Here is a 26,165-nt window from a genome sequence, read left to right on the forward strand (position 1 = left end):
CAAAGAATAGAACATCTGGTGTGCATTCTTGGGGTTTTTGCCCACCCTGCCAGTGCTACTAAATGGGCTTTTCCCATTTCTAGATGCTGACTAAGAATATTAATACTCCCGTTTGATTTCAAATCCTTTCCTGAAAATGTATTTTATCCTTTTGACTCCTCAATATAAAGAATTATTCATGTGTTTTAGTACCAAAGATTACAAGAAAATAAGTGAAATTATGTTTGTATTTTTATTCCTGCTTCTTGTGAAGGCAACAAGAATCAGACAAGCAAACACTGGTAACATTCTATTGAGCCCCAGCATGCAAACTTACTGACTGGACATATAATGCATTAGCCTCCAATTTAGCTGTGTCTCTGTATTTTTCTCTGTCGGGTTTTATCATTGGAATTCATCTTGAATCATTGTACAGCTAATTACCTGAGCTGGTGCCGGTTCCTGGTAGCGATTCTTTATGAATGACTACTGCCTCTTGATACTGAAAAAATGTTCAGACCACTGTCTTCCAACAGCAAACCACTAGTGTTTTCAGATGGAGAAATATTCTTTTTGTGCTTCTAATAAAGCAAGTTAAGGATTACTGAATTTTTAAATTCTGTGTATTAAGATATTAAATAATTGGAAGATTCTAGATTTGTGATTCCATACATGAAAGAATTTTATATGAGTCTGCTTTTGGTACATGATCTATTATAGTTTTGGCTTGTAAAATTAAATTTTGTAGCTGGTTTCACAGGACATAAAGAGAAACCACGGCTGAAATCATACTTTACTTAGGCTCTTTGACTGTATTTCACATTACTCATGCAAACATCAATCTTTCTGGTTTTCTCTCAATGCATAGTAAGTTAAATATCTGTGTTTTTTCTTTCAGCAGCCCTTATCCTTTAAGAGTTGTACTTCTTTTAAAAGGCAGGCATATGAGGTATTTGGCACACTCTTGGCATAAGGAAAAAATAGAGCATTTTATAGAAGACTTCACTAGTGTGTTGCCCTAAATAAAAGGTTTTAGTGTCCTAGAAACTAGGGCACCACCTCCTAATTATTTACTCTGATACTACCTTTTTACAAAGATAAAGCTGTGTGCATAATGAGGACTTCTAATTTACTGCACTTTGACTGGCTTTTTCCAAGTTCTTTTTCATCTTTTCTCTTTGAGACTGGAGGGAGAGACAGAGAGGAGGTGCTGGAACAAGTTTAGAAGCAAAATCCTTGAGAATTCTCTCTGGGCACAGATTAGTTTCTTTGCCAGCTTTCAACTACTAAGCCATAAAGCCCAGGCCCCTCTTGTGTGTGCAGGACAGGGAATGAGTACGGTTGCTGTGCATTTATACAGAAGCAATTACAAGGCTCTTTACTGTGGATTTTGTGCTTTAGCTAAGATAGCTTATAGGTCCATAGTTTATTGTTCCATAGTTTCAGTCTGAAAATATTGATATTTTAAAATGAATAGTCCCCAGTGGATTAAAGGATGTTGTTTGGGGGAGCAGGAGAAGTCTGATAAGCAGCTTCTCACATCATGGGCTCCATGTTTGTACTTACTCTTCTTTTCTGCTACACGACCTCCTGAGAACACTCCCTCCTCTCCTTGCAAAAAGCAACCTGCCTTCAAAAATTCCTTTACCCTTCTCTTGGGAAGGTCACAAGGCAACCAGGTGCTGCCACTAACCCCATTTGCTGTGCAGCCAGCTTCCTCCTGCTGCAGTGACCAAGGCAGGGTGACACAGAGCAGAGAGGGATCGATGGGTGGCTGTGGCTCCTGTGCTGAGCAGCAGCAGGGAGGTCCAGAAGCAAGGGCACGATGCTAGCAACCGGTCATGCAGCTTAAAACCCACATAATGATTTCTTCGTCTGTGTTTTCAAGATGTACAGTCAGGATTAACAAGTATTTAGGAGGGAAAAACAGCAACATTAAAACAAAAAGTGAGAGAAATCTTCACCCACTTTACAAATTACAAGTGACAATTCACTTCTAAAACCTTCAGCAGGAAAATGCATACTTTCTGAGATGTTTTTTGTGAAGCTGCTAATATTTTGGATTTGCCTGGAATTTTAATTAAGGCTGCTATTTAACATTCCTGCTGTGCCTAGAAGCCAAGCAAACTGATGTCCCAAAATTCTGGGCACAACTTTAAACTAATATTTTAAACATATGTGCAAAGAAGGCCAGTAGTACTTCCTAATTCTGACATTAATATTTTAGCACATTTCTAGTTTCCTCTCATCCTGAATCTTGAAGATACTGATTTTTCAGTTGGCATAGATTAAAATGCCACTTATGAGATTTCAGTATCTGACATCTCATTCTCTGCTAATATCACCTAGTACTCTATCTAACTCAGTAAGAACACAGCAGTTATTTTGTTTACATAGCCTCATTATTGCAGTTGTTCTATTAGGCAGTTATTAGTATTTCTACATTTAATGATACACCTGCTACTTGCTTGGCTGTTGTGGAGTAGGATTTCTGCTTACAAAAACTTAGAATATTCTGTATTTGTATATTATACCACTTCTAGTACCCTCAGTACAAAACAGTTTTTAGGTTAACCTGAAAGACTTGGAACAAAATAAAAAATTATAAAATTACACACAATTATTATTTTCAAATCTGTGCCTAAATTTGAAAATTTAGGTGTTCTGAAGACACTTTTCAAACAAACTGAGACATTCAAATGACTTTCAGAAATGCCTAACTTCTACCTTTGTTTGGAGAAAAATAAATTGACTGATGGGTTACAGCACTTTTTGCCTTGATATGTGGGTTTAGGAAAGCTGAAAAAAATCTCTCAAAATTTTACCTGGCAGACTGAAATATTCATATAAATACAGTATATAGGCAGCCAGAGACTTGCCCACAGTCAAGATGTGGCCATTCAAATAAACAGCAGAATTTTCACAACAGCTATTACTCAGCAGTTCCAGTGGATTTTATTAGAAGTAGTTACTCTTGAAGTTGCATCATTTTTGCTTTTTCCTTTTGTTTTGTTTTACTTTCTGTGTAATTCAAGACAGGAAAATATAGGGCCTTGAATAGTTTAGACAACTCTCCCTCAAGGCTACCTTACTCCTACTTGCTTCAGTACCTCCACTGCTTTTGAAAATTCCTCAAAGATGCTGGAGATACTTAGTTCATCTTCACATACAGACTAGGCTGGCACAGGAGCTAAAGTTAAGCATGGCCAAAGTAGAGCACTTGCTCCTGCACTTCCACCAAACCAGCACTGAAATCTACCAGCCATGCTTTCATACATCTAGATTTAATTGCAGGTTTGGAGTCTTGATCTACTTTTTATTAAAGTAAAATAATTTATTTTTCATTAACTTGCTTTTTATTTAAGATGAAACAACTTTTTTTTACTCTCACAGCACCTGTTTGCAAAGATTATCCTTAGTTCAGTGTTATGTCACCATTTAATTTAATACACCATTTTATTTAATATCATGAGTGTCTTTTCTTGTACATAAATGTTCTGGTTTAGATGTTTGTATCCCGTTGGAATCCAAACTGTACAGATGTACATACTTCCTACCTTTTGGTTTGTTTTTTGCAGGTAATATCAAAATTATCCAACAAGCCTACACTATCCCAGGTATGTTGATCACATTTTAATTATGCCAAGCTTCACTTTGAACGTGCACATAATTATAACCAGAACAAACTCCCTCCTTTCCTTCTTGAAAACAGACTTCAATTTTTTCAGAATGAGAATTTAAATAGCATCCTGCAGATAGTTCTGCCCATTTTATGAGTAACAGCTTGTGATCTTTTCTCCCAGGTACTAAATTTGAATATCCTCTTATAGCAACTACATTCTAGATACATGGCTACCCAAGCCAAAGTTTTGAATATGGGTAACACTCGTTCTCTGTAGAGTATAGGCAGTATCAGTGCCAGGTCCTGTACAATTTAATCGTCATGACAGCCTTTGAATGACTACTACAGTTGACAACAAGGCTTTTCTATTTTTTAAAGACATGCCTTCTGTCAAAACTTGGAATTCTTACCTCTTCATATATACCTCAAATTAAGACACTACTAAATCTGTAAACACACACCAAGAGAAAAGCATACATTCAACCAAAGTGTGTTGTAACAGAATTAAACCTATGCTGCAGAACATTTGGACAGATGCTAATAGGGGCTTAGAATATTTGGATAAATTCCCCAAATCTGTATTTTCACCCAGCCTGTATTCTCACTTGGCCTGAATGTGGGATTTCTGACTATGCAGGGTCATCTGAGGTTTTCTATATAAAGCTAGCAGTGCCTTAATCAAGCTTGATTAAGAGGACTAGCCTGTAAAAAAAAAAAAAAAAATTAAAAACAACAACTCCCTTTGAAACCATGAAGTTGCATTTGGTTTGTTAATTTGACCTAGAACCTGAGTCTGCCTTAGGCCATTCATCTACTAACAATACAGAAAGTTGTACCATGGGAATAAATGGAACAATTTCTGAGTTAAGGTCTGATCTTGTCTATGTTGGCACGTGTCGGCACTCATGATCAGCATACTTTGTTACTCCAAAAAAAACGGTGATCTCCTACATTGTGCTGTAATCAGTACATAAATTGTAGAGCACAGGTCTATGTTGGCTCTAAATTTCCATGATTCCAACATCAAGCATCTAAATTGCATTTTTTTTCAAAACCAGACATATCTCTGCTTTCTGATGACTCAGCTCTGAAGCTGAAACCATCACACTACTGGTGCATTAACAGGAGTTGGAGTGAACTGAAAAGTCTGTCTACCATCCCAGCAATTACTTCAGTTACAAAAATTTAGAAGGACACAGAGACCACTGGGCTTCAGCTAACTGATGTAAATGCCATTTATACATTATAAAAGGTTCCATGTGAAAAAGTGGTATTATTTGAATAACCAGCCTCATATCTCTTCTGTGGACCACCAAGATTCTGGTAGCATAACATTCAAGAAATAATGCCTCAGCTAAACAAAACTAATCTTCTCAAGTGTACATATGGCAAATGGCTTGTAAGGACTAGTTGTGTACTCTTTCTTGGTAAGAAAACATATTGCAGTGGGTTTGCTGACCGCGTCAGGAGTGACCTTTTTTAATTTGTATTTTTCTTATATTTGCACATACAGCCATAGCTGAAGGTATGGATAAGTTCCAAAAGAGCTCTCTTTAATGAGAAAAGAAAGCTGTGTTAGGTCTGGGTTTGTTCCAGAATGAACAGCAGAAAAAATGGGTTTCTGCAATATCAGGCTCTGAATTTTACACTACTACATATTATTTGTTATTTTAGACAGAGCTCAAGGGAAATGGAAATATAAAGAAGAGACTCCCTTCAATTGTGGAAGATGAAGATGAGGAAGAGGAGGGAGAAGAAGAAAGCAGCACCCTTTCACCAATTGATACACGAAGCACAAATAGCTCTCAGCAGAAGAAGAGTGCAAGCAGCAAAAGCCACCTAGGGAGAAACTTGAAGCAGCTGGCCTCAGGAACTGTACCCTTCCATTCCCCCATCCGTGCTTGCAGTTCAAACCCCTCACGAGCCAAACATGAAACAGAGATCCATTACTACTCCAAAAGGAAGGACAAAAACCTTAAATTGTACCTGTCAGCACTGACTGCCAGCGGCCCACCAGATCTGAGCCCAAGGTAATAGTTATGAATGATCATTTTCTTATCTATCGTCTGACTCCTATTAAAAATACCACGATTTTGTCACTATAAGAGTCATTCTTTAATAGTTTATACTTCTGTTCAATCCCACGTTATTGTAGGAACCATTGCACACTATGCAGAATGTTATGGCTTTAGAAGTTTATTGTAAACTAAAGTATTTTTACCCACAAAAAGGGCACTAAAAAAAGCAAGCAACTGCAAAAATGTCTATTTAAATAGTCTGGCCTTATGTGGTATCATTTTGTCTATAATATTCATTTCCCCAATAACACTATGAAACATTCTGAGTCCATCAGAAGTAGAAAAATTTAGAAAGCAAATGAATGAAATTATAGCATAGCCAAGAAAATACAAAAAAGCTACTGTAGTACAGAACTATAATGGAAAACAATTGCTAAGCAATTTTTGAAAATATTTAGAGAGTTTTTTTCATTGGAGACAGGAAATCTGATAATGGAAGTCATACAGACTTTAAATACAGAGTTTAGCAAATCTGTTTTGCTGTGTCTTTTAACACAAAGAAGCATTGTATGACAGTTTATTGAGGTATTACTAGTGTAAAATTTAAAACATTTCCATTTTTTAATTTGTACGTTACTTACAAGTGATTTATGTAACCTGCTGCTAAATTGCTGCAGTGCAATCCTAGTTTTAATACCGGTTCTTTAGGGAAATGACAAGCATACATACAAGGAGATGCAGTGGTTCATCTTCCAGTTCAAGCTTTGTCTCCTATAAATTGAAGTGGTTTACATGTTCAAGCACTTCCTGTATTCATTAGAGGCAGAGTGGAAGTTTCAGGAACTTGCCATTGCAAATGTGAAATACCCACAGCTTGAAAAATATCTGTTTAACTCTGTCAAAGCACAAGTCCCTAGACATGCAATTATAAAAATGACATGGAAGATTACATAGAACCCTTTCCCCCTCATCATATATTTTAATAGTACAGACAAGTTTCAACTAGTACCTGGATACAAAGCAATTAATTTTTTCATAAAATCATAGAAATCACAGAATCATTTAGGTTGGAAAATACCTCCAAGATCCGGTCCAACCTTTGACAGAACACCGCTATGCCAACAAAACCATAGCACTATGTGATATTTTCTCATTTGTTTTTCTAGATCTCATAGGATTTTGGTTCAGTCAGCTATAAGTAAAGGTCATTATCATTCACAAAATAAGTGGTAATTCAGGGAGAAACTACTTTTTATATTTTCTGCTGAAATATAGTCTTGCTCATTATTGCTCTGAATTTATGCAGCCAGACGTTGGCACCTAAGGCTGCAAAAGGAAATATGAAAATGTATGTTTGAATATATTATTTCCTGTTTCCATTCATAATTTTATAATTGTAGGCTAATCCTGTTATTAGGCTGGAAAACTGGACCAAGATATATGTTTTTCGATCTTTTTTTTTCCAGACAAAACACTTTCATTTTATGTCCTAGAAGGAGTTTATATTATTAGAATATTTAAACTGACAAGTTAATACCACTTTAAAAAATAGTCTTAAGTGTTTCCTTGTAAGCATTAAGGAGAAAATAAGACCCTAATTAAAATTGATTAGACCTTATTTAAAATTGTCATTTACATTTGGTAAATGTTGGCCAAGGAAGGCAAGGGAAAGACAAGACTCTGATTGAAATATCCAGTCAGTGCTGCTCTGAGGTGTATAACCACAGTTTCTTAAGAAACTTCTGCTGTGGATATTTCCTAAGGAAACTAATTAGAATTCTTTACAGGTGCTTCAGGTTCTGTCTTTGTACCCCACAGTGAAAGCAATAAAGCCCAGAGACTGGGTCAAGTTTTTAAAGAGCTCTTGGTGCAAGGAAGAGAAGCTAGATTCGCAGTTTCTAGAATAGAGCCCTGGTCTTCCCAATTGCTTTTTGGGTTCTGCCTATGAAGTGGAAAAGCACCAAAAGGAAGAAAATGTAAGTGATAATAAAGGCAGCCCTAGGAGGAGGTTTTATGTAATTGAATCTCCTTAGACCCGCACAGAGGAGTGCACACTAGCCCTAAGCAACTGGATAGAAGAGGTCACATGTTAATCTTTTCTGACTTTTTTTTTGGCTTCTAAGAGTGGAGTTTTCTGTCTTCAAGAGAGAATTCAGGGCTGTACAATAGCTGATTCAGAGAGGGGTGAGGCTTACCAATTACCTTTGTCCCCTCATGTTTTCAATTTACTAGGTTATGCAGTTCCCCAGGCCAGATCTTTGTATATGAATAAGCATATTGCACATTATATATTTTCCACATAGAAGCCTGGCACTCCTAACAAGGTATTTGTGCTAATATAATTTCCTTTTAGTCTGAATCTTAAAACACTATAAAGAATGTAGCATCTATAAATTCCAGGTCACATCTGAGTAAGCTTTCTACTGTGTGCTTTAAAGGCAGTTAAAATGTTAGCATTTTATATAATTAGAAACCTCTACAAAAGTGATACTGGTATTTAAAATTTGCCTTTTGAAGCAGTGAGGCCAAATGACATTAAAAAGGTTATATAGCAAATTTCAAACAAAGTAATCATTCTGGTTTTCAGCTGCAGAGAGCAGTATAGGCCAGGGCTGCTCAAGCACCACATTTGAGTCTCCTCTTCTACCAGAGGTTGATTAAGATTAGAGTCAAGTCTAGTAACATCCAACTGGCATCATGAACACAGACATGACATGGAGATCTAAACCCACAGGAAGAGCCAAAAAAGATAAGCACACATGGTATTCATACAGAGGTCTGAGTTACATGGGTCTTTCAAGTCCGATACATCACAGATATCTCTGTGTTGTTTGCTCTTTTTCTCCAAGCATTTCCAGTCAAGAAGCTTTCCTGAAAATATCTTTATTAGATGAAAAGTATAAAAAAAATCTTTATTAGATGAAAAGTGTCCATCATCACAAATTTATCCCAAATGACTGAGAGGCTAAGAGTTTTCTATCTCAGCCCTTCCAGATTAGTATTACATCATCTGTCTGCTGTAAGACAGAATATGAAGCTTGTTCCTGGACAAAACAAGAAATTGATGCTTCATATCAGTCAACAACTGGCAGTTGTATGATTCTCTTTTATTGACTTTAATATAGTTCTCTTTATAGCACAATTTATTTTAGCTGACAGCAGAAAATAGTCATAATTATACATATTTTTAATACTGTGTATTAATTCCTCCAATACCTGTTTTCTATTCTTTGAATGCAGAAATCGATTATTGTATAAAATACTGCTCCTATTTTATTTTCCTTTGCCTTTCTTGACACTACAAATTAGAGATAACTGCTATGCATGGGTAGAAATAACTGGCAAAAATACCTTTTCTAACAGTCAGATCTAATACCATTATTAATGTAACTGGTACACTGGAGGCTGGTCTGAGCATCTTCCTGTATGAAATTTGCAAACAAGATTTTCCTGTCTGAACTAGCTCATTTTAAAGAAATTTAGAATAACTATTTGCATGGAAATGATACTTTTGACTGAAGTTTACAGAGATGTTTTCATAAATATATTACATTCAGGCTTAGGCTCTGCCTAAGTAAATCTAAGACCCTGACTATGGGCAAGGAGATTTTAGCTTCACAAGAGCATAGTGAAGCCTCTTTAGGTTGTGCAGAAGAATTGCAACAGATTACTGTAGATATGAAAAGCAAAATATTGTCCATGTAGTTTTGGATTGGACCCAGAATATACTGTGAAAGTAAATTCATTAAAATTTTGAAACCTCAGTTAATTACACTTGGCCTCACATTGCTTCCATTATCAGTAATTTTCATTTTTAGTGACTCACAAGAAGTTATGCCAATATAATAGGTTCTGCTTTTCTCTAAACTTTATGTTGTGAAAAAATTACCATTGTTTAAAAATATGCCCTTTAGGAGTAATTTTTACAACCATATTATGGACACGATGTTTATGAAACTGCTCCATTACTCCAATTTTTCTCAACAGAATTGTTGATGGGATTGAGGATGGAAACCATAATGAAGAAAGTCAAACCTTTGACTTCAGCTCTGATCAGCTCAGGCTGGTCAGAAATCAGGATCAGGAATCCAGGTTATCTCCTACAACTGGAGGTGAGCATTGCCTGGGAAAATCACTTTTTAGGAAAAACAATTTTCATAACTGCTTTTTGTTCCCCTTTATTTCTTTCATCCTCACTAGTGGCATAAATTGATTAAACACATATTTGTACTCTCAGTACCATTTCAGTGCCACCATTGTAAAAAAATACAATTTGTTGTTTTTCTGCTAACAGAGAGTCATGATAAAACAGTTTGTGGAAGGAACTGGTTTTTCATGCATTATGCTTTACCAGAATTGTACAATCTGCCTCATGCTCCCAAACCTTTGGTCATGGAAGGTGCTAAACACAAGGACAAAATTGAACATAAAAACATTCTAATACCAAACTGAAAAAAATACAAGCCATAAATAAGAAGAAAACAAAACAAAAACCACCAAAACAACCAAACAAAAACTTACCCAATTAATTAATAGCCATATGTAAACCTGGCTCTTAACATTTTTTAAAAAACTTAGAGAAGTGGAAGGGTATGGAACTAAATAGATTTTTAAAAGAGTGAAAACCTTTACTTACAAGGAGTTTCAGGCCTACACCCTGAAAAGGTTGGTGAAATAGCACCACAAAGCAATGCAACTTGTCAAGATAGGGGGGAAAAAGATTAAAAAAAAGAGACAGAGGGACTGTTTCCAACACTCTTTTAGAAGTAAACAGCTCCCATATAGCTAAGTACCTTTATCATGGGGGCAACTAGGACATATCTTGTTTCTCTTAAAGCCAAGCAGGGAAAATAATAATTGAAGTTTAGTCATATTTATGATTTTTAAAAAGTGTTGAGCTGAGTGTCACATGGATGGACCAGGGTTGTCATCTTCATTTTTTCAGGTCCAGAGTGAAGAGAGCACTATGGACTTTATTAATTGCACTTCTCTCAAGCATTATAAAATTAACATTAAACATATGGTTTAATTTTCATTCTAGCCAACTGTAAAACAGGTTTAAATTTAAAGGATTGGTGTAGTGCAAGAACAATATGATCATTTCTAAGTGATTATACTCTTGTCATTTACATGAATTTGAATTCTTTTCAGAGGCTGAAATTGGTGCTGCTGTGCTCGTTATCAAAGCAGAAGAGACCAAACAGCAGATCAGCAGGCTTAATAATGAGGTAACAAGATTTTGTGGGGGTTGAAGGATATTAAAAATGATTCAAGGAATGCTGGAGAAAACTCAGGAATATGATAAATGTGTTATAAATGAGTTTAGAAAACTGGATGGGGTTCCTACATGTAGGGAAGTTTAGGGCTTTTAACTTATTCTCAGAATAATTTTCTACATGAAACCTACATAAAAGTTTGTGTCACATGCTAGGGCTAAAACCAGAATGAGGTTACTGTATCTGGTTTTCTTAGGATTTAGCCTCTTCTGGGTAAGCCCCTATTTGTCTCATTCCTCTCATTATTTCCCCAAGTTCTTTCTCCCATATTTTCTTGTCATGACGTGTGTTGTGCTTTTACAGAATTTCTTTGAAAGACATGCGCAAATCTATTCACACTCAAATTTACATAAAATTATTCAAATCACTTTACCTGTGTTGTTCTTAGGATGAAAGAGAATTCCATCCCTTCCTGCTCAAGCAATACAGCCTGAGGAATGCAGGGCCAATAGTGTTCAGTGACACTTTCTATTCCTCCCTTTTAATAACTTCAAGCCTGTAATCAACTATCAATCCAACCCTAAGGAGATGTTCTGTAGCTAAATTGTTTCATTTACACAGCCCTGGCAGTACTTTAGCTAACAATATTAAAGCATCAGACTAACTTCACAGTGGTACTGCAAGACTAAAATCTGCTCCCATACTACTATGTCTTTCAATGTGAAAGGATTGGAGACAGTTCCTTATACTTCCACATGAGGAAACATTTAAATAAGTCCCACCACACAGTTTCACTTCTTCCCTGCGCTCTTTAGTTACCAGAAATGTCCAGGCTTTTTTTTTCTTCTTTATTGTGTATATTTTATCTAGCTATTATTTCCCACTTACAAAGTATTGAGCTTATAAACCTCCTTCATCCTGAGTCAGCTTAAGTTGATTAGATAACTTAAATATCCTGAGCTAAGACCGCATGCATGGTTAGTTAGTTACTATGGATGCATCATCTCATTTGTATGTCAAACAGTGGAGTTCAGAAAAAAGTCTCATTCCCCATTGACTATGGGTTTTAAAAAACTAAGGGTTTTTATAGGATTTGGTCAAAGAACTAAAAAAAAAAAAAAAACATTTGAGATGTTCATTAGCACCACCATCATGATAGAAAATTATCTTTCCTATGTAATGCTTTTGAAACACACAAGTCATTTTGATTCATCCCTTTTGAGGACAGTCATTTTTAAAATAGGAGGATGTATTATATGGCTATCCACAAGAGGCAGTTGGAAAATATATCACGGTAACAGATGTTCCAAGGCAAGCATTTTGTGGATTAAACAAACATTTCAACTGGAACAGTTCTGGGCTTCTCATTGCTTTTCTGGTGAAAAGTGATAAATAAATAAATCTTGGAGCAGGGCAATATGTTAATCAAAAAAAGAAAAAAAGCCTCCACACGCTGAAGGTCGTTTCTCTCCACATGCAATTTTAATTTTACCCTAATAATACTATCTGAACAAAATGTTATGCAACTTGTTCATTCACATTAACATAACACAGGCGATAGGACCAGGTTTAGATTTCATAGGTAATATTCTGGGCTCAAATCCCAGAGATGGATGGGTATCCTCCAAGTTCTCCCATGGATCAAAATTTACATTGGAAAAAACGCATGACTGAATGGCTGCTTAATTGCATATTCTCCATGTACTCAAACATACCCAGCTGGAGTTTCTGAAGTGATAGTACAGAGTTGGTGCTTACCCAAAGGAGCTTCTGAGTAGCCTTGCTGATCCACAGTAGCTGCTGCTTGAAGTTTTTTGTTGTTGTATAAAGTATAGAATTCTTTTAGACCCAGTGTTTTCATCATTCCATCATTTGATGATGACCAGTAATGGGTTAGCACTGTTACTGCAGCAGACTACTAGCAGTAGTTAAAATACCAGCAGAGTCAGAAACAAAGCTATTAAAGACATACAGTCTCCTCCTGGTAAAGAAAATATGAGAAAACAGGTCAGAAGTAGCCAGCAGCAGTAAACACTGTCATTAATACATTTTCCAGTGGAGATCAGAAATCAATGAATGAATGCAAAAATAACTGCTTTCATGAAAGGCAATTGTATTACAACAGTTCACTAGTTAGCTTAGAAACATTTCAGCTATTCATGGGGGGTAAAAGACATGTGTCTATCCATTCAGACTTTTAATACAGTCTCTTGTTAGCAAAGCAAAGCAAAATGTTACCCCAGAGAAAATTCTACAAAATTAGCTATACCTATTTTAGAAATACAACTGAGCTCTTGGCAGTATTTTAGGTATATGGCATTCACTACATAATCCAAAGGCCATTTCATTTACCTAAGAGAGTAACAGAAGTCAGTGCCTTGGTTTCACTTCTCAGATTTGTTAACTTTAGTAGTAATGGATGCACAGACTTCCTCTAAGGAGAGTAATCTCCAGAGTCAGCACAGTGGATGTGGGACAAACTTGAACACACCCCTAATTGCTGTTGTACAGCTCCATGGTTTGGCTGCTCAGCCAGTTAACCACCTTCTTCACTTCCTCACCTAACTTCACTGCTCATTGAGCATTCAAGCTGATACAGGAATTTCCTCCCAGTTCAGTATTGCAAGGTAGAGTGGAACAGGATGACTTTATCTCCTACCATGTTTGTCCCTTCCTCTTAGAATAAATAATTACTGAATAAGGCAGGCATGATATTCATTATAGTTCAGTAACTTCAGTATATAGCAGGTGAGAGCTAGGGGTTCAGGTTCTTGTTCTGGTAAAAACACAGTTTTTTAAGCAATAGTTTCAAGATTAGGTTACTCAATATTTACCAGCATTGTACATTTTCTGAGCTGGGGAAAGCTTGATTCAAAGACCTGCTACAAACTAAGCAGAGCAAGAATTCAGGAAGAGTATTCTGCCTTACAAGACTGTGTCCTTCCTTTGCAGAGATCTCTACACATGACCTGGTCTTTCCAACGCATTTATCTGCAAAGACTGATCAAATGAGTGTATCTGGACATTTATCATATTTTCAGAAGCACCACTTATCTGATGCAATCATAGATAACTACTAAGGAGCCCACAAAGTAAAAATAGGAAACCACTAAGCAGATTTTCTGAGGTATACAGACAGACAAGACATTTAGATTAAAGCACTTGCCTATCACTGTCCCATTGCCTGTATCCTTTAAGGCTTTTAACTCTCTATCATTTGAAAGCCACTGCATGAAAAGGGCAGAGAAATATCTTGATTCAGTTTGAAAAACCAAACCTGAATTATTTAAAACAGATCAGTTAAAATAAGAAAAATACCCAATATTTAGCCATATTTCCCCCCCCTAATTACAAGTACATATTCTCCATTCAAAAACACAGGTACATGATTCTGAGCTCAGATAAAAAGGCCATCTCATACAGTGCATGAAGACAAACTCAAGTTGCTTTGTCATGTCCCCTGGTTTCTTCATATGCAACCCAGCTTCAGTGCAGCCTCTCTCAGCTTCAGAAATCTGGGGGCTGATTCCATGTCTTAATGTCTTACCACATTAGTAGATCCCACAATTACAGTACTAAAACAGTATAATGAGCACAGTACTCACGTTTCTCCCATTCAACTGAAAAACAAACAAACATGAGGAAATATGAATAGGGTCAGGTTTTGAGCTAGATAATTGCCTTCTATTTAGCTCCACATTGGAGCACTTAGTGGAAATTCAGCTATTTTTAATTTTAGGTTTTTTTAAAAGCAAGTACTTAAAATAAGCAATCTGGCATGTATGCAGAACAGAGAAAATATATTCACGGGGCTATTTAACTTTCAACTAACAAAAAGAACAATCCTAAACAAATATGTTTATTTTCCAAATCATAAATTTTATGCATATATTATTTTAAAATGTATTTCAATTCCAGCTGACAAAAATCAATCCTATTCTCCTCTCAGTACTGGAAAAAAATGCATTTTTAATATTAAAAATATATGCAAATGATAATCAAGGCCACAAAAGAAAATTTGGTGAAGCCAGTCAGGCTTCTAGTTTTACATAGGGGATATATTGTTAAAGTTCAATTTGCGACTTGAGAGCTCATATAATGAACTCGCTTGACTTAGAGTAATTAAATACATGCTCTTCTTAACAAGTTCATAACTCTATCAGCACACAAGAGAAATTACTTTGCAGCAAGGCTATCCCAGTGATTTGGTTTGTAAAACATCCTTCAATCAAGAAAAATGTGGCAAAAAGTGAACTAATGACATTTATAGATGATAAAAACTATTAAATGTAATCTACCCATTTTGGATTTTAGCCATGTAAATTTCACATTAAAGCAAAAACATAAAACCAAATATCATTTGTATGAAGAAATAAAAGCTTTCTAAACATTACGTGCAGACTAAATTCACTTTGTCTACTGAGATTTTTAAAAATACATCTCTTTTAGCACTGACATTCATGTTTCCAAAGAAGCTTGTTGTTTTGTCTGTCTACTCTCATACTTTGATAGCTGTAGAGAAGCCTTTCCAGCTAACCTTTTTCTTCTTTTAGTGTTAGTTTAATAGGCATTGGCTGATGAAGGTAACAAAAATAGTTGATGCTCTGAAGCTTAGATTTTTATATTTTTTTAACCAGAACACACTGCACCTACATGGTATAAGTCCCATATGCTGTGGTGTGCCCCTGGCACTTTTCCTTGGCACCTGAGACAAAGGAATTAACCAAGAGGCAGCCATGCAGTATACAAATCAACTGGACACCAAAAACTGACTTCAAATTTGAATAAAAAATATTATTACCATGACAGATGATGACGTCCAGTTAATATCTAACAGGCATTTCAAAATGTTTCTGTACTCATAACATCTATTTTCCCAACATCTAAATGTGAATGCCTGTGGGTATGCAAGTTCATAAGTTCACAGTTTTTTCGTTTTTGCCTAGAAGAGCGTAAGAAAAAGTTGATTGGTGTTCTCCTTCTAAAGTCAATTTATTCTGGAAACACGCTATTCCAGCAAATCTCAGCAAACCAAATTTCTTTTGACTTTTTTTGCCCATTAAATTTGCTAAAAGCTTTTCACTGACATAATTTTCTTTTGAATTGTCTTTGGTTTCATCTTGGAAGTCACTGACAAAGTACACAATGTCAAGCAGCCTTAGTAATTCCTTGTGGAAAAAAAACCCTTGTAGAGTTCAATTAAAGAAGATATGCTGTTTATGGATCCTGGGAGTATGATTAATGCCGACAAAGTGTCATTTAGCAGACCTCCATAGACTATTTTCTATAATACTCTGCATAGGCAGAACTTCATAATTATGCCTCTGATATTTTCTTTTCAGATGTAATGTTTAAGATTTATCTTTCTTGAATTTCATATTACTGATATTTAAAAGTGAACATGAATTCCATTTAGGCATTCAAAATAAACATTAAATAAAAACAGATCTGGACAGGATGCTGAAAAGAATATCTTAAAGTGTCCATGGATGACAGCTAGCTATTGGTCATAAATCATTCCAATCATGTAAGAATCCAGCTTATGATGATTATGTCCCCCTCATATTTTCTTGTAGTTCTAGAAGAATGTCAGATGGACAGTAACATCTTAGAAGTCTTCTGACAAGATAAATATTACATCTAAAGTTTCTTTTTATATTTTAAAACAGCTCTTCAGTTAAAGAAGAGAATTATAGTTTTGCTATGGTTTATTCTTAAGAACCATAATGTTGCCTGTCTTCTTTTAACTATTCATTTAGATGCTTACAGAAATTGTATGCTTAATATTTTTGCCCAACATCATATATACTACCTCAGGTTTCCTTTCATCAGTACACATTGCCAGCTTCTCTTCTCCCAGCCACCTGGGATTTCCACAATCCTCCATTTTTTCTCAATCAATAGCTAGTCAGTCAGTTTGTCTCTAGGAATTTTTAATTCCTTGAAGCAGTAATTTCCAAACCTGATTTTCTTATTGCCACCATTATGCTGACACCATCCTGATTCTTTGCCAATCTGAAGGCAGGAGTCCACATTCAACAATCATAGAATCATGAAATGGTTTGGGTTGGAAGGGTCCATAAAGATCATCCAGTTTCCACCCCTCTATCAGGGGCAGGGACACCTTCCACTAGACCAGGTTGCTCAGAGACTCATCCAACCCAGCCTTGAACACTTTGAGGGATGGGGCACCCACAGCCTCCCAGTGCAATCTGTTCCAGTGCCTCACCATGCTCACTGTAAAGAATTTCTTCCTAATATTTAAACTAAATCTACTGCCTTTCAGTTTGAAGCCATTACCCCTTGTCCTGTCACTGCATCCTCTTGTACATGATCCCTCTCCATCTTTCTTGTAGCCTCCCTTTAGGTACTAGAAGGTTATTTCAAAGCCTTCTCTTTTCCAGGCTGAAAAATCCCAATTCTCTTAGCCTTTCCTTGTAGGACAGGTGCTCTATACTTCTAACCAAGTTTCCTCTCATACCGCTCTGCCTCCCCTCCCCTTCCCACCAGATTCACTCCCAGTGAATTATTATTAAAATAATTCACTCCCACAAATTATTATTTAAACTGCAGTTTGGGAACCCCTTTTCTAGACTGAATTTCATGGGACCTCTGTTAACTTGAATATATTTAAATACTCTAGTCCTTTGTACTTCTCTCGTTTATCCTTGTGTGTTTAATAGCAATAATCTTGGTGTCCTAATTTACCCAGAAAAACTGGTCACTGGAACTACCAAAGAGCTGGCTAGAGAGTCAGCAGACAACCAAATTTCCTACTCTTACATGGTAAAGCCAATTGCACAACCTTCCAGATTCCTGGATTTATGTCACTGAAACTGAGTCATCATATCATTGCACAAATCCTATAGATTTAATCTGAACTCAGATTAGCTGCACTGTTTTTTTTTTTTTTTCCTGCAAGTAGCTTTGTTTCTAAAGCCATTAAATCAGAAACATCTGTCACCACAATACCAGTGGCCACAGAGCTGCTGATAGATGATCAATGAAGAGGCTGTCCCTGGTCAATTCTTGTTTCATTCATTCACCAGTGCAGTCAGTAAGAAACAGAATACCAGCAGTTAGTTAATCTGAGCTTCAAAGACAACTCTTTCTAGCTGAAAATCTCCCTGACTTAATGAAAAACCAAGCAAGGGAATAGAGAAGCTGCCATATGCAGCCCAAGCCAGGCAGCTCCTCCACTCTGCCAAAATACAGCTTCCATTTCTCAAGAAGCCAATATTCATCTTCACTTCTTTGGGTTTTTAGAAAGAGTCAAAGCAGGAAGATATCTGGGTCTGAAGTTTGAATTTCAAAAGGGAGTAAACACAGGGTGAGAAAAATATGTACAAATAGGAATCTAATCAGCATCTAATCAGAAAAGAAGTCTTATTTTATCCATTATTTAAATTTAGGGTTGATTATTAAAGTCACCCTAGGACATTCAGAATTATCCAGGAACAGTGATGATAGCTAGGTATTCCAGTTTAAAATTTGTCTTTAAAACATAGATATTGGAATATGTAATGGGAAGAAAAATAAATTTGTTCAGCCATTTAAACGAGCAACAAGCATTACACCATTCCTACCTAACTACATGGAACAAAATACTCAAACTGCTGAACAGTTTAATACTGGTAGTAAAGAAAAATACTCTTTCTTCTGAAACTGCCAAAGTAATTTTAAAATACAAAATACATCTACTGAAATTTTTATTTTAACCTCTATTTTGAATATATTCTTTCCTGATAACATAGTCTACTAAAAAGGCCCCAGCACATCGCTTTCAACCAGTTTGAGAAGCACCTCTTGCTACTTGAAGCTAAATCTGTATAAAACCCAGTTTCTACATCTGGAAACATTGCAGTATCTTTTTCAAGTCCTAGGAAGTGTTAAGGCAGCATTTCGAGTATATTTGGGATCTCAGAGATAATTTTAAAGCTGTCTGCCTAGCACAGCAGGAACCATTTGTACCAATAGCTGTTTTGCCTAGCAATAATCAGTGATCTCCTAAAAAGAGTGCAGTCTTACTGGCATGCCAGGAATTAGCCCTTTTTCCTCAAGAAGAAACCATACTGCTTTCAATTTCTCTTTCATAGACTTAAAATTCCTTTGGCTTTTAATCCCTGTTCTTTTGCACTTTCTCAAACATTGTGAAATTTTTAATAGTACTGATAACATTTTTTCCCCCCCGTTACACCTTTTAATTTGCATCTGCTCAGGGATCTCTTTAGGGTATAAAAATAATAGCATAAACAGGGTAATGTTGGTAGGAACACTAATAGTATGCTATGCGTGTATAGGACTACAATAATATAGAGACATATTATAATTAATCGCAATATAGATACTGGAGGTTTAATCTTTTCATCCTGTCATTGTAAAATCCTGAAAGCTACATATTTTTTTGTGTATGTGACATCCAGAATGGGTCCAAACAAATCTTACTAACTGATAGTGGTGAATTAAGTTTGGCATAACTATTCTGACTATCATCCTACTGGAAATGATTAAAGCTTTCTTTATAGGGGTTTATCAGTTAAATTCCTATGTTGGTGCAAGAGCAAGTTTGTGAGAAGGAAACATTCTATGAGCTAGCTGATATATCAAAAGCAGAGTATCTGGGTACTTGAGCAAGTAGTAAAGAACAGAAATTCAGCGTTGCCACAAGTGCTGATGCTGGGATTGATTTTTGCTGTATTTTCTTAATAATTTGACAAAAGAAATATGCTAAATGATGATTCAACTTCTAAAAAGCTCATAAGTGACGAGAAATGGAAAACAAAAACGAGACTCAAACCAAACAAGACATTTTAAAATTGCGGATATTTTCACACAGCATTCATAGTTTAGGTAAGGTACATATTCATAAGGTAGTGTCAACATTTTTATTTGCATATTTGCAGAAAGCCCTGAAAAATGATGCAAGTTTGGAAATTATGCACAGAAAATCATTGCTGTATCCATGAGGTGTAGGGGCCAGTGATGATCCTAAAAAGAACTGATGACCAGTAAATCTAGATAGACAATAAAACCCATGGCTATCTTCCCCCATCCTTCCCAAAAAAAGCTTTTGGAGGTTTTGTAATACCATCTCCTAGGGTCCAACAGAACATAGGAGTTCTTGTGAGGTTGATTTGTCCGGAAAACTCACTGTGTTTTCTCACAGTCTGATGGTACCAATAACCCTCACTGGCTCCTCTGACCCCGTGGGAAGCCTGCTCACAGAGCATTTTGGCAGCATATTTTAATTGCTCACATTAACTGAAGTTACCAGGCATTCAAAGCTTAATCTCTGCTGACAGAAGAGGATCTCATGGTATTTTCTATCTACCATGACTCAATTAGACAAGGCAGAAAGAAAGAGAAGTGCAAAGACAGAGGTCCTGTCACCTGCCACTCAGGAGTCTTCTCCCGTTAAGGATTTTATCTCCAGAGGCAGTGTGATCATTACAAAATTATTAAACAATAATTTGGGTTTGACCTCTAAGCTCAGAGAAAAATAAATAGATCTATAGGAGCTGTATTGTAACTTCCTACTTTCTTCTCCAAATTTCTTTATAATAATTGTGCCTGTAATAACAGAATCAAAGTCAGCCTGAAATGTATTTCCAGCAGATTTCTTCAGAACTATCCTGACAGAACAATGAAAATTAGTTTGTGAAGGTCATCTAATCAGTGGTGTCTCTAACTGATGTTAAAGAAAAGCTCCCTGAATTAGCTATTTTCTTTTTGACATGTAGCTTGAAGATTAATGTGCAGTCATGTCTTTTTTCAACAGAGTAGCATCAGTATGAGAAACTCTATATTCATTATAATGATGGTGCTATGACCTAAAAGAGATTGATAACCATCATGGACACAAATTTACTTTCTACCCTTTGAAATTATGAATGGGTTACTTTTATGTTTGAACTAGACTTTTCTTTGCCAAAACATCCTTATAAAGGCATAAAAAATATGCCCATTAATGTTAAAATGCCAGTCAACTTTAAAACACAGATTCAGAACTTGCCAATCTGATCCTCACCCAAAATAGCAGTGTTGAGGAAAGACTTCATGTATTTTATGGAACCACATGGATGCTATCAGCAGTTTCAGCATTTAAGAGAAAAAGTCTAATTAAAAATCTGATTCTTCCTTTTGCACATGCACCAGATAAATCTATGCAATGGATTAATGTCTGTTATATGTAGTACCTTTCAAGCATACTCAAAAGTGCATGGAAACAAACTGTTCCACAATCTTATATTTTTTAAATAATTATAGGTAGCAAGTGAGTTTTAGAGTTTTCAGGTTTCCCCCCCCTTTTTTTTTGTAGTGGTCCACAAGATTTTCATTTAACTACTATTTGCATCCAGCAACTTAGAATATGGATTTCTTTTATTTTGCTATAAAGACAGCAGTATACTTCATATGTATTTCTAAAAAAGATTTCTCAAGAACTCATTTTTATGTAATTCATCAGCATGAAATTGTTTACTAAGAAAGTTTTGTGGTTTAAAATATTTAACAATTGATCAAGAAAATGTTGATGTCATACTGCATCTGGAAATCATCTCAGTTCTGATCCTATGACCGTTTTTTATATACAGAAAATAATTTGAAATCAGGTAAATTAAAGATCTGGAAGGAATATTTCCCACATATACACTAGCAAAATGCATTTCTTTAGTGTAGAAACACTGTGCCAAAGATGAAAGTTGCTATTGCTAGAAAGAAAAGAGGGATGGATATGTGTACATATTTTAAGCATGGTGCATGAATAAATACTGTGATATTTTGCCCTTTCACAACAGATGACATCTTTAAGTCAAGAAGTCTCACAATTACGTAAGGATATGAAGAATGTGATGCACCTTCTGGAAAACCTACTCACGTCCCAGAAGCCTCCAGGATTCTGTGCTGTGCACAGCCTATCTCGAAGTCCCACACTGGACAGTCTGCAGCCTCGAGTGGCTTGGACTACACATCAGCCTTGCTCTCACATGCAAGCTGGCAACTTCACTTGCACCAAAGCACAACTTTGTCGTGGAAACACACTATGTGACATTTGGAATGCAGATCTGTCTTCTGTAGGCAGCAGTCCCCAAAGGACTGAACCCAACTTGCAAAATTCTATGGATGGTGAACTTTATTATACAACAGGCCTTCAAAATTCCCCTTCCCAGTATCAGGTAATTCAGAAAGACAATCTGCAATTTTTAAGATGCACCTCTCCCCATTCAGACACTACCCTGACTCCTCTTCAGTCTATTTCAGCAACCCTTTCTCCTTCAGTATGCTCTTCATCAGAGACATCACTGCACCTAGTGCTGCCCAGCAGATCAGAGGAAGGGAGCTTTAGCCAAGGAGCAATCAGCTCACTAAGCCTTGAGAACCTGCCAGGATCATGGGACCTGGAAGGAACAGCCGGAGTAACTTCTGCACAGACTCCAGATTTCCCAATAGACATTGTGACAAGCACAAGGGATGTTAAAGATAAAGACTGCCAAGCCATAGATGTATGAGAAACAGTGAAGTGGTACTCAGAGCATGTTCCACAGCTGCCAGTTTTAACTTTAGAGAGTACTGCATGACTGCTTTATTTGATCCCCGTTTTGGCTATCATGGAGACTAACAAACATGAAAATTCAGACTTATAGAAAGTAAGAAAAGGTAATGGTTCATACTATAGGAAAAACAAAAATTTCTATATTCTAGAAGCATGTTGAAAAAACATTTTCAATACAGATATAACCTGTCTGTTTGACAGACTTTTGTGATAGTCCAAAGACCCTGAGGGTCAGAGCAGCTGGAAGTCTAGCACAAAGAACTGTGGGTGGCTTTTGTTCATCGAAGCAAAGGTTTTCCCTGAGTGTCTGACTGTTGTTCCCAAACAATATCTATGGCACTGTTTGCTTCAGGTGATCGTGGGTCCTGCTGGTCTTTTTGTCAGTTCTGTGAAGGCAAAGGACATTCGCTGCATGTCATCTAGACAATCAACCAAATAGAGCTGCTAGAGAGTTCTTAGATGTTGCACGTTATTTGTCATGTAAATGAAACCTCCTAATTTATCTAAAAATACTATTTTTATATACTTGGTATGAAACATGTACCTAAAATTATTTAAAATATTTATAAAGAGAATAAGAGTTTGGTTTCATTTTGGTAAAAGCTTGCAGTTTTAACGAGAAATGCACTACCATCGTGTATTAGATCAAATACTATTTATTGTTAAGATATCATGTAGTTTACAAATGGCTTCCCTTTTATGTGCATGCAATTTGCAATGAATGTACTCATTCTGGTGGAATACAAATAAATTAAGGTATTATTTTATTTAAAAAAATAAAAGAGCTGGAATGTAGTATCGTATAATAAGGTATCACTACTTAAAAAGTGAGTTGTTATACTGCTAACATTAGGTACTCTTGGTTTGTGTTTTAGTATTGCGTTGTCATTTGTAAGACCAAGTCAACATTTAAATACATTCCTGTGTAGGGGCTTTATATCTGGTTAAGAACATGAAAAGGGATGAAAACCAATGAGCAAACTGAGGAATACTGAAGGAGAAAATTACAATTTTAATAAGTCTGAATCAAAGAATTAAGATTAAAGTAGTTATTTATTAATTGGTCTTTTTGTCTCATCTCTGAAAACTAGCTTTGATTTTTAGTCAGAATTTTTTTAAAGGAAATACTATAGGTTTGGTGAATTATTTAATCCAGAATCTGACTTAATGCACTCCCAGCTTTTTTTTTTCTGGTATTTAATGTACTAGAAACATATTGCTACAGTGCAACCAAGGCTACAGATTTGCATTGGAATTTTGATTTTTTATATATAAAGATGTGCAGTGAGCATCAAATTTACATATCCTTTAACAAGCTTTCTAAAAAAAACCACACTTACAAGCCAAAATAAATGTCCTAAAATGGATAAGTAAACTAAGTTATATTTTATAATTCATGCAAACCGGTGGTTATCAAATTAAAATTTTTACAGAGCACAGATTTAGGTTTAACTTCCTCAAGAGGTTGTTTTGGTGGGATTTTAATAGAAACTTCAAAGACGGAATATATTTTAACATTTGGCTCTGTGTGTGAATACAAAACCCTGGCTGACACTCTGTACCCAGCCTACATCCTTCCACAGCCATTTTCCTACTGGTACAAATTAGGGATGAAGTGTCATCTCCCATTTTGGGCTACCTGAATTTTGCCAGTGTGTCTGCACCTCAATGTGAGTGTTTGTATACAGGGTTTCTTACTTTCCCTTTATTCCAGTTTTTACTTAGTTTAAGGTTAAATAGAGAAGTACAGATTAAATAAAGAATATCCCAGAAATTTTAAAAAAATAATAAAATAATAATAGTAGCAAATACAGTAGCAAGTACAGTTCTATGATATTTCTGCAAACAGTCCTGGTTCACCTTCAGCCATCCACTGTCGCCCACCCCACTTCAGCACTGGGCAGGAGGCGGGGGGAGGCTGCCTGCTCCCCACACCCAGGGCAGGAACCCCACCACACCTCAGCACCCTACAGCCACAGTCCTCTCCTGTCCTCGCCACAAGGTGCAGTTCCTTGGGATGCACTGATACATGCTGCTCAGCTGTCCACAAATCCTGATTCCTCAGGCTACTGTATTCCAATTACTGACTGAGAATGCACAAACACACCATGCCTAGTTCCCAATATCATTTAACAATTTCCATTGCCCATATAAACTGGGGGAAGCATTTGCTTTCTCATTTCATGACATATAAACCAGTATGTATATGCATTAAGATTTTGGCATTGTGTTTTTTTTAATTTTCCAGTATAAACACTGGTGTCATGACATTGGAACCAGATGTTTTGTCCTGGAGTTTTTGTGTCAGTTTTGTATGAAAGTTTAAAAAGGTCAGTGGAAACACAAAAAATCCTCTTTGTATACACAGCCTTAGCTTTAGTGTTGTACATTTTATTCTCAAATAAAATTAAAAAAAGGCATGTGCAGTAATTATGTAGAAATAGCACTAGGATATCTGTGCTAAGTTGTTCCTTGTTTCTGCAACTGTCAAGCACATCCCAAACAAAGCTGGCAAACACTGTTTGTACTGGCCATAGTTTCAAGGAACACACAAGAATTGCAGAAATTCTGCAAGATGGGCATCACACCGGTGAGCGCACTGCCTTCCAAGGAAAAGCTCAAGGAACTTCAGACAAGGCAGGAGCACCACCTTCATTCCAAGTGTTGTGGTTTAACCCCAGCCAGCACCCAGCCCCATGCCACCACTCACTCATTTCCTTCCTGTCAGAATAAGCAACAAAATTGGAAAAGTAAAAGCCAGAAAATTCATGGGTTGAGCTAAAGACAGTTTAACAGGGAAAGAAAAAGCTGTGCATGCGAAAAAAGCAAAGCAAGGAATGAATTCACTGCTTCCCGTGGGCAGCAGGTGTTCATCCATCTCCAGGAGAGCAGGATTCAGTCGTGCGTAACTGTGACTTGGGGAGACAAATGCCATCACTCCAAATGTCCCTCCCTGCCCTCCTCTCCTCCAGCTTTAGTATGCTCAGCATGGCACCATATGGTATGGAATGTCCCTTGGGTAAGTTGGGGTCAGCTGTCCTGGCTGTGTCCCCTCCACCTTCCTGAGCACCCCTCGCCGGTGGGTGAGGAGAGGAATAGAAAAGGCCTTGGCTCTCTGTAAGCCTTGCTCAGCAGTACCAAAAACCCTTTCATCACCCTGTTTCAGCATAAATTCAATCCACAGCCCCACACCAGCTGCTGTGAAGAGCTGGTATGAAGAGCTGTGCAAAGGAAATTGAAAATCCCAGCCAAGACCAGCACACCTGGACAAAATCAAGGAAAGAAAGAGGAAGGTCTTGAAGGGTTGTACTATTTCAAACTCCCTGACACCATCATAGTATGAAAGTCCCAGGAAAAGCATTCCTCAAGCAGCTTTTGCAGAAAGTATTTGCAACCAGTGCAAAAAATTTCACTTTTGAAGGTGAAATGAAAATTCACAGGGACAAATGTGAAAGCTTATACTTTTGAAATGGAACAATATCCAAGCAAGATTACCATGGACATAGTAATTCTACACACAAAGTGGCCATTGAGGATATATGGGATTAAAGCAATAAGCATTGTCATATTTACATGCTACCTTCAAAAGACTTTCAGTATGAAAATCAATACAAGCATCCCATACCCTAACATCCAACCATCCAGTTCAGAATTTATTCCTTTTTACATTAAGCTTTACAAAAATAAAAAAATAAAATCGTTTTTTGCTATGGATTGTTCTTCTCATCTAATTCTGCACCAGTTTACTTCCTAAGTTTTTACATTTCCTTCCTTTCTTG

The 26,165-nt window shown here is 36.5% G+C and overlaps 1 protein-coding gene across 1 annotated transcript in view; it reads left to right on the plus strand.

Moving 5' to 3' along the window:
• Positions 1 to 23,446, plus strand: part of KCNH8 (potassium voltage-gated channel subfamily H member 8) — a 176,804-nt gene extending 153,358 nt beyond the window's left edge. Inside the window, exons 12-16 of the mRNA XM_066570002.1 lie at positions 3,558 to 3,596; positions 5,276 to 5,631; positions 9,607 to 9,731; positions 10,771 to 10,847; positions 21,632 to 23,446. Of these exons, the coding sequence (XP_066426099.1) occupies positions 3,558 to 3,596; positions 5,276 to 5,631; positions 9,607 to 9,731; positions 10,771 to 10,847; positions 21,632 to 22,342 (1,308 nt within the window). The 3' untranslated portion in view covers positions 22,343 to 23,446. The remainder of the gene's footprint in view (positions 1 to 3,557; positions 3,597 to 5,275; positions 5,632 to 9,606; positions 9,732 to 10,770; positions 10,848 to 21,631) is intronic.
• The last annotated feature ends 2,719 nt before the right edge of the window (positions 23,447 to 26,165 follow it).

Source organism: Molothrus aeneus, chromosome 1 (genome assembly GCF_037042795.1).
Source record: "Molothrus aeneus isolate 106 chromosome 1, BPBGC_Maene_1.0, whole genome shotgun sequence".
Taxonomy (NCBI): Eukaryota; Metazoa; Chordata; class Aves; order Passeriformes; family Icteridae; genus Molothrus; species Molothrus aeneus.